This window comes from Jatropha curcas, chromosome 11 (assembly GCF_041381405.1).
Source record: "Jatropha curcas cultivar XTBG-Jc1 chromosome 11, XTBG_Jcur_1.0, whole genome shotgun sequence".
NCBI classification, from domain to species: Eukaryota; Viridiplantae; Streptophyta; class Magnoliopsida; order Malpighiales; family Euphorbiaceae; genus Jatropha; species Jatropha curcas.
The window spans coordinates 12,701,084-12,711,095 of NC_143161.1; the positions used below are offsets into that span (position 1 = coordinate 12,701,084).

General features: G+C 32.6%; 1 protein-coding gene across 1 annotated transcript; it reads right to left on the bottom strand.

Moving 5' to 3' along the window:
* Window positions 1-7,582: 7,582 nt before the first annotated feature.
* On the bottom strand, window positions 7,583-8,634 carry LOC119369485 (germin-like protein subfamily 1 member 13). The gene is made up of 2 exons (XM_089716759.1): window positions 8,482-8,634; window positions 7,583-8,400 (listed from the first exon to the last, which is right to left on the bottom strand). Exons 1-2 carry the CDS (start codon window positions 8,603-8,605, stop codon window positions 7,838-7,840), a joined length of 687 nt encoding a protein of 228 aa, XP_089572885.1. The 5' UTR covers window positions 8,606-8,634; the 3' UTR covers window positions 7,583-7,837.
* Window positions 8,635-10,012: the final 1,378 nt, after the last annotated feature.

Sequence of the window (10,012 nt, forward strand, 5' to 3'; positions counted from 1 at the left end):
TTTTCCCTTGGTAAAATTCTGCCACTTTTGGAAGAAGAAGAGAAAAATAAGTTCTTCATAAATTCAACATATAGATAGGCTTAGAAAACACTCAAGAACACATTTATACAACCAAATTCCAACAATCAAATCATTTCATACAAAATCCCAAATTTTCACAAAGTAGTACAAACTTCACAAATCCAAAAATTGAAGTAAGGTTAGTGTGTTTATGAACACAAACCTTTAAAACAACTTAAATCAAAGCTCCTTAAACCTTGGTCTTGCCTTTATCTTTGTTAGAAGGCTCTCCACCCTCTACATGTAATAAACTCAAAATCAAAACAAAGAAAACAAAGAAAAGAAGAAATTGGAGCATGATTAAGTATGTATGTATATGCTAAAAGAAAACTCTAAATCCAAAAATAATGAAGTTTACTTCACCTAATGAATTCTCCAAATTCCTTGAAATTAATCCCTAAAAACCCCTTCTCAAGCTTTAATCTCTAGATTTTCTTACTTTATTCAAGGTAAATGGAGTGAATTTGGTGAATTATTCAAGTAGAAAATGGAGAAAACAAAGAGAAGAGAAAGAGAGGCTAAAGGTGAAATGGAGGAGAAGAAGATGAAGTTCACGTTAAATGGAGAAGAAGAGGAAGAAAAATATTGCTCAAATAATGGAGTTGACTAAAGGGTAGTTTGGTCTTTTCACCAAAATTGGATGGCTAGGATTGAATGTAAATCTAATCTAATGGCTACAAATATTCTCTAAATTAAATTCCTTCAAAATAGTATATAACACAACAAAATTCTCAAATTTACTCCATAAAAATAATTCTTCTAATTTCCTTAATTAATATAACACCATTTCAAATTTAATCCATACAACTATTGCCTCTAATTTCCTTAATTAATATCACATCTTAAGTTACTACTCACTAATTCTCTAAAATTCTCCAAAAATATTCATTACTTACTTTCTACCCATAAAAATCATGCATGCATGCTCCAAAAATGTGACATAAAATATTAACCATATATAAAAATTTTTCTGGACCAAAATAATACCGACTCCCGGACCGACAGTACTATTCACAGACAGATAAACTACTATTTCAACACAGGAAAAATAGGGCATTACAAATTTAAACTTAATGTGGATGGGAAATTGCTTTTGATTTTTATGGTTTCGGCATAGTAATCAGATATCATTGTGGACAAGTTTTGGTTGTTGCCACTAAGAAGTTTTGGGCAATACTTCTAGTGGCAGAAGCAGAGGCTGAAGCTTATATTTTTTGTTTCCATATTGCATCTGATTGGGTTTTCGAAGTTTGGAACTTGAGTCAAATTGTATGGTGGTGATTGTGAGACTTTCTAGTGTATATGTTCCTGCTAATGCCTTTGGTATCTGAAGTTTGCTATTTTTTCTTTAAATCATTACTGTATAATTATGTGCATAGAGATGGTAATCAACTTATGCATAGCCTCGCAAAGGAAGCACTACCTCAGTTAGAAGATGAACTACTTTGTGTAGAGGAAATTCCTCATAGATTTCTTTCTATTATTTCAAATGACTATGTTCCTGTTTCTATTTAGTTTCTAATTTCTTTTTAAAAAAAAGCATAATTTATTTGTAACAATTTTAAATTAAAATTTGTCTTTATTTAAATTATATTCATATTATAAGTGAATAATTTCTTAAACTACTTTTTAAATATGACCGTTGCCTTGGTGAAACTTAAAATAAGCTTTATGGTTAAATTTCTTAGGCAGAGGTTCAGGAGGGGGTCTCAGTGCTAGCGGTTGTAGCAAACCCGCTGACTGGACTTTCTCAAACACCTTCGACGGAGGAGTTCTAAAATTGGAGAATCTTCTAGGTTGCATACTGGTAGACCTCAGATCTAAGGTAGCTTTGTTGCTTGAACTCGGGGTCTTCTCAGAAGAACTAGACCCTTGGAAACCTGACTTGTTGAAGCTCCCAAAGTGGTTCCCTTACTTCTTGTCTTCTCTTAGCTTATCCTCTATGGCCATAATCATGAGAACTTGGCCAAAGGCATGTAATACAACTTCTCTTGGAATTTGGCAGGGTTCCCTTGATGAAGATTTTGATTTGTTCATTGGTGTCGGGTCGATTTCTCATTTGTATGACCTTAGCTCTCCATCTGGCCATATAATCAGTAAAAGATTCTTCACTTTTCTACACTGTAGCTTCTAAATCTCTCAGATTGACACTCATCTAAAGGTTATAGGCATATTCCTTCAAAAAGACTGTAGTGAGCTCATTTCAGTCCTTCCTTACTTTCTTCTCCAGGTTGTAATACTAAGTCTAAGCTGACCCGGTCAAAGACATAGAGAACATTTTCAAAATCTCTTTTGATGGCAGACCTGCCAACTCCATCACAGCCTTGTGTTTCATCACATGGACTTTTGGATCTCTCATACTATCATATTTTGAAACTTTGGGCATCTTATAGGTTAGGGGAAGAGTGTTCTTCAGCTCGAGTTCTTCATCCTCATCATCATCCATGTCGACATACTGGTCCATGCCCCTTGACTTCATAAAGACATGGAGCTTTTTCAACTTCTTATCTAGCTTCTCAAATTTCTCAGAAATGACCGGTTCAGACTCGGCCTTCTTGGTAGTACTTTCTTGGCAAAGAATTCCTCATCTTGCCATGTATCATGTACGTGTTCCTTTCCCTCAAACTCTCCTTTGGCCTCATCATCCTCTATAACCATATGGTCTTTGCCTTTATCTTTGTCAGATTGCAAGAGTTTTTCCAAACTGGCAGCCACTATCTTCTCAACCAATTTTTCAATTTCTGAAAATCGGAATGCTACTTTCACCAATGTTAGTAGTAGAAATAGAAGTAGAAGCAGCGGTTGGAGTTGAAAATCGACTTGAACCTGAAAATTCTCAATCTCAAAGCAAGAGCCTAAAGAACTATCCACTGAATCAAGAAGGTCATAAGGGATTGAAGGTTCTTCAACTCTAACTAGATGACTATCCATCCTCAACCATTTGATCTCTTGTGGAGCTTTCTCTCTTCGTAGTGCTATCTTGACTGTATAAATCAGATGTTACAAAACACAACATGATGCATGTATGCATGAATGCATAAATATGGTATGACATACAAGAATACAATCACGTAACACGACATCGTGAAATACAACTGATGTTGTATTCTATCATAGTTGATCATAATTGCTTGAGACAGATATTAGAGAAGGGCTCTCGAGAACTAATAGGATCAAAATGTGCCCTATTTTGTAGCCAAATATTTATTATGACCTTCTGTTTATTTCTTTTTTTTTTTTTTTTTTTGAATCTCTTTCTTTTTGCCTCAAGTGTGAATGTACTTGAGCAGGGTTCTTTATTTGTATACATTTTTATTTTTATTTTTCTTCTTTTTTTTTCGGCACTAACAATATTTGGCTTAAAATAGACTAACTTTCATTACTTCTCAAAAGTTGACTTTTTACGTTGATAGTTCTTTTTGCCCTAACTAAATATTTACAACTTTTTAAAACTCAAAGCCCTAAGAGGTTTGATAAGGTTTGGCATCCTCTAAGGTGAAGTGTCCAATTTTCAAAAGGCAATTGGCTATGTTACGCATGAGCGTGAAACGTGCCTCCACACCTTGGAAGAGGGTTATGACCTCGAGTTGAGCTTGCTTAATTTCCAGCAAGAGTTGGTGCACCTCTTCTAATTGGTCTTCTTTATTTGATGTCGGAATCGGAGGAGCTTCCCTCTTAGGTGCTTGAACTTCGTTCTTATAGTCAACATTTGAAAGAGCTCTTTTTGGCTCGTTTTTGCTTCTAGCACTTCTCTTAAGTCCTTCGCCCTTTGGCACTTTGAACTACGAGATTAGTCCATGATAGAATATTCTTATATGGCTACAATAAAACAAGTTAAGTGATGCATGAGAAAAAAAACACAACACATTATAGCATGAATATACAAACAAAGGGGAACGAGAGTTGGAAAATGCATGATTTCGACCCTTATATCTCCCACACACGGTTAAGAAACTGGAAAGAGCATTAGGTATGATATTGGGAAGGTGTTAGGCATCCAAATCACCCGGTTAAACCGGTCTCCTCGTTGTCCATTAATTAACAATAATTAATAATAGCATTAACTATAATTGAGATGTAAAACCTTTTTATGCAATTTTGAAAAATGTGTCAAACATGCATATTACCAATTACATAAAACATAAAATTTAAACCATCCAAAAAAGGGGAAGGAGGAGAAAAGAGTACAAACCATATCCTAAAATACATTCTACCTTTAACCCCATTAAAATTTTCCAACCAAACTAATTATTACATTTAAGCAATAATAGGACCCATTTTGGGTCCTTTAAATTTGGCAAATATAAACCAAAGCAATAAGGAATCATTCATAGAACATAAACACAAGCTACAAGTGACAATCACAGAAACATAAACCATCCATTGAACCATACAATCATACAATCAATGGAAATATGATCCATGTCTAGTTCACAACTTAACATTTAATGGATTAGCATATGAAACATAAAACATTAAATAAAAGGGCATGAATTTAAAGGACAGAAAGTAAAGAGTGTATAAAATAAAGGATGAAAAGTTAAATGCAATAAATTTAAAGATTAAGACAAGATTAGAGTTCAAGATCTTGATGTTCATCATGAACGATAAACAAATACATCCATCACTATTCTGAATCTTATTTATTGGTGTTTATTCAATCCATTTGTAGACAAAAACGCATTTCAGATCAATAAAGTCTAGTGCTTTGCCACTAGATCTCCAAATCGGGTCTGTTTTATTGATTTTTAACATTCTAGGCCTCTAAAATAAAGTGTCTGGCACCACAGGAGAAGGTGCGTGTGCCACACGTAGTGGTGCTAGGTACTTTCGCTAATCAGGTGGCCACAGAATGATACAGAGCTTCAGGAGCGTGTCTGTGAAGAAGTGACGCAAGCCACTTGCTTGTGGCGCATGCCACACGTAATGGCTTATACCATTGCTGTTCTCAGTGCGACACTTCAACACAGACAGCCCTATTTGGTTTATCCCTGGGTTTTTCTCACACTCAGGCTTAAGAACGGTCATTTAACACCAAAATAAAAAGAACAAGAGATGGAGAAAGAGATTAATGGCTCTCAAAAATTACCTTTTGAAGATTTCCAAAGAGTTTCGAGAGATTGGATGCAAAAACCCAAAAGTTGAGTTCTTGGATCAAGATCCGTGTTTTAGATAAAAAATGAACATGTTTATGGACTTTTAATCAATACTTAAGGGTTTTGTAATTGACAATCATTGAATAGCAACATAGATCAAAGTAGAAAACACAAGTTTCCTTTAATTTTTGGTTGAGTTTTCAAAATAAAAGAGTTTCCTTAAGTTTTCAAAAAAAAAAAAAAAAAAGTCATCCCTTTGCACTAATCCCAAGGCCTATTTATAGGCAAATGGGATAGTGTTGCCCCATTTTAGGGCTTATGTGGCAAAATGCCACTGGTGGACCCTAAAATCGGGTCGGGCCAATTTTTACAGAATCGCATTGAGTGGCACGCAAAATGAGGTAGGCCACCGGAAAGTGAAGCACTTTTCGGGCCCGGTTTCGTCACGAAACGCCAGTGACCCGAAAAAGTAAAAAATGGTTAGACGCGTGCATTGTCTTAGCCCTGGACCATTATCCGAAAACCAGAGCGATTAGAAATCCCGATCCAATCTTATGTTGAAAATGGTATATCATCACTGGGCCATCAGGGACAAAATTTGAGCGTCCACAGGCAAGTTTTTTTCAATGAAATTATAATAATTTTATCAAATGGAAGGCATTAAGTAATTAATTTGTCAAATTTTAAATAATTATTTTTCATATTAGTGGGGGATTTCAAAATTTTTATGGGGTTCCATTGAGCTGCTCTAGTGTACCTTTTGTTTTATCCAAGAAGTATTAGATAACCCAACTCACAAAAAAATTAAGATTAGAATAATAAAAAGATAGTTATGTCCCTTCTACAAATATGAACCCAATGGAACCAGACTTTATACATTTGGCAAATGATAATAGGCCAATCTATGGATACAATGTGAAAAAATTACAATAATTTATTATTTCTCTATTCTTTCTGTTTTTTTTTTTTTTTTTTTTTGCAAAATGACATCAGTATTTTTACTTTTCTAATATATTTTATTAAATTGATTTGATATCATTGACAAAAGGATCCATACACCGGGAGTAAATAAATTTTTTCTTATGCTTTAACTTGTAAAGACAACAAATTCTGATAAACAGTTATAATAGAAACTGTGGAATCTCTCTCTCTCTCTCTCTCTCTCATCAAAACCTAAAACCTAAAAATTCTCTTTTTTTTTCTTCAACGAGTGGCCATCGGTGAGCTCTCACTGGTGGTCACCCCTTTCCTTTTTTGTTTGTTTTTTTGCAAATAATCATCAGATTTGTTTACAGATCTGAATTTTCATCACCCAAATATTGGGATTGATTGTTGCTTATATCTTGGAATTTTATTCTTAAATCTAGTTCTGAATTATTGTTATCACCACTATGTTGATTTTGTCTAACGTCTTTTATTATTTGGATAGTTATGGAGAAAGAAGTGCAGATCACATCTTCATTAGAATGAAAAAATTTGAAGGTAATCAGATTAGACTTGTAAAAAGACCAAAGAATCGAACAGTGGCCATGAATAGCCACCAAGTGGAGTAAGCGATCACCTATGACATAAATATTATGCTTTGTCAATTCGATTAGATACTTCAAATCAAGATTGCGTTTTTTTATTCTTTGAATATAAGTGGTTTATTATTAAATTCTCTACACAAAAAATATATAAACATATTGATCTGTATTTCATATTTATATACAGTTTTCAATTAATGAAATTTTAGTTTACTTTTTCTAAAAAACAATAAAAAAAGAAACTGTGGAATCTTGATTCAAATTAAATGAAGAAGGAAAGTACCATTTTTATGTCAATATTAAAACCAAGGCCTCAAGAGTCAATATACACCATTTGCTATTAGTCTTTGTCTTCATAATCCTCAACTCATTAAACGATAAATGTATCAGAAATACCAATCAAGAGCTTAGGTATAAGTTCCATGACGAATACAAATTACTATTGTGGCAAAAACTGTTTCTGTCATTTTATTTTTCTTTCCAGATTTGTACTATTTTGGTATGAAACTAATCTTATTTTTAAGTTTTACATTCCCTCTCTCTTTTGCCTTTGTTAGTCCACCATTTTCAATCAATCTTAGATGTTCAGTTTTTTTTTTTTTCTTTTTCTTTTTCTTTTTTCTAAATAATGATTTTAACACATATTTTCAGTACTCTTTTTACATATTTATGCCATACACTTAATAATTTTTGAAATAATCACTGACATAACGAAAAATTCAATGTTATTGTGTTAGAGTAAAAAAAAAAATCCAACTGAATTAATACAATAAATATGGATTTCTTTTTTGAGCTCGAGTGAGCTATTACTAGTCCTTCCTCCCTCCACCAATGGACATAATAATACAAAATGACATATTCATACGAGATTCTAAGTTCGAATTAACTAATCAAGTCATATTGAACCAAAAATTCAAATATATATTAATTAAACAACTTGCAATAGTACACATCACTTAATGCAACATGAACTTTGTGAGAGAGGCACATATGTAACCATCCTCGTCCTTATTATGTTACAATACTCTCTTTTGAGATTAAAAAAAAGTAAAGAAAAAGAAAAAGAAAAAGAGAAAACATTCTCTTTTTATTTACTACAATGTAGTGATTTATTATGAGGATATTAATAAACTTTCTGCTTGCAGAAAAACTCAATTAATAAAGCTGATCTGGATCAACCCATTCTTCTTTTTGAAGTTTAGTCACTAAATCCTTATCAAGATGGAATGCTCTTGTCAAAACATCAGGATTTACTGATGGGGTAGCTCCAAATATTGTATTTGCAATAGTAACAACTCCTGGGTTTTGGCTATTCAATACAGCTAGAGCGACTGCAGGAGTCTTGCCAATATTTAACTGGAAGTGAATGAGTCCAAGTGGAAACACAAATGCATCACCTGGCTTTAAGATTTTGGCGAAAAGGCGGTGATCAGGATTTCCTGTAATAAAACCCGCGTAAAGAGTTCCTTCTAAGACAGTCAGTATTTCTGCAGCTCGAGGGTGAATATGGGGTGGGTTTAGACTGCCATTTGGTGCAAAATCAACGCGGACTATGGATAAGGCATTAGTGTTGAGTCCTGGAACTTGATCTACGGTTAAGAGAGTGACACGTACTCCTAATTGTTTTGAGGTTTGTTTACGAACGTTAAGCCCTGTAATAAAGAAATCGTCTGCTGTCACTTTCTCTGGATCTTTGCAAAATTTTCCATTAACGAACACTGCATCAAAGTAATGGAGTTAGTTATATACTTAAAGACGATGAAAAAAGAAAGAAAGAAACACAATTAGCTCACACTTACCACTATGTTTGGTATCATTGGTTGCAACACAAATGTCCTGGAGAGGACTAGGGTCATAAGCCATGGCAGAAGAGAATGCCAGAGCCACGACTGCAAGAGCTACAAGGAAATTAGCAGTTTTCATTATTGCTTAATTATAATTCTACAACTTGTTATTTGCTTCGATGAGGTGTGAGAAATCTTGCATGGCTATTTATAGATGAAGGCTTTTAGTTCTTAATTTTAAAAATATTTAATATTTATCAATCACCAATCAGGAATCACCAATCACCAATCAACTTATAATATTAACTTAATTAACTTGGCTTTGAAAGCTATATAATATCAACTTACAGCTAATAATAGCTTAACTTCACCGTCAATGTAGTTTTCTTTGACTTATGAGACCTTAATCACCACGCACAGAAGTCTCTGCTGTCCAACTGGAATTGCCCATAATCATCAAATTCTGACCTCTTTTATTCAACGTGACTGAAAATGGCTAATTTTTTAAAATTTTATATTTATAGATTGAAAAAAATATATATAATGATAATAATATATTTAAAAATAAAATTATACTCTTATTTGGTATAACTTAACATTTCAACTAAGAAACTTTTATTCACTAATTATCAAATAAATTTTTATAAAACTTATTTATAAATCTAAATCTTCATTTTTGTTACAAATGAAAATTCGTTTGAAGCATCACATTTTTAATTTTGTGAACTTGGTTATACTTAGAACAAATTCTACTGAAATTGATATAATTTGCAAATAAATTCCAATTTTTTTTAAAACAAGCTAATAAAAATAATAAGTTTTAAGTACAGATGAGTAAAACTATATATTAAGAATGATTTTTATAATTTATTAAATATAAAATTCCATTTTACAAATAAATTTTTTACCAAATTTATTTTGAATAAAGTAAATTCCATATGGATTTATTATTCCAAAACAACAATGAGAGGCAAATAAGTGATGATTTGTATAACATTCTACCGTTCAAAAGGCATAAATGTTACCATATTATAAAAGAAAATGCATTATATATTTATGGATCAGAAAACTTGAACATAAATTCCTGATCATATTTATTTAACAATCTATCAATTTATTCATTTAGCATAAGTTTTTTTTTAAAGAAATGAAACTAGAAATTTCATTAAGTGAAAACTGTATATAAATATGAGATACAGATCAATATGTTTTTATATTTTTGTATAGAAAGTCTAATAATAAACCACTTATTAAAAAATAAAAATAAAAACATAATCTTGATTTGAAGTATCTGATCGAGTTGACAGAGTACTTATGCCATAGGTGATCGCTTGCTCTACTTGGTGGCTATTCATGGCCACTGTTTGACTCCACAGTCTTTTTACGAGTCTGATCTGATCACCTTCAAATTTCTTCCTTCTACTCGATAAGAGATTTGCACTGTTAACACATGGTAACAAAGCTTGGATTTCTACAGAAACGGGCTGTTAACACATTTTTATATTTTATTTATAGTTTTATTATATATCTGGACTTCAGAAGAGTG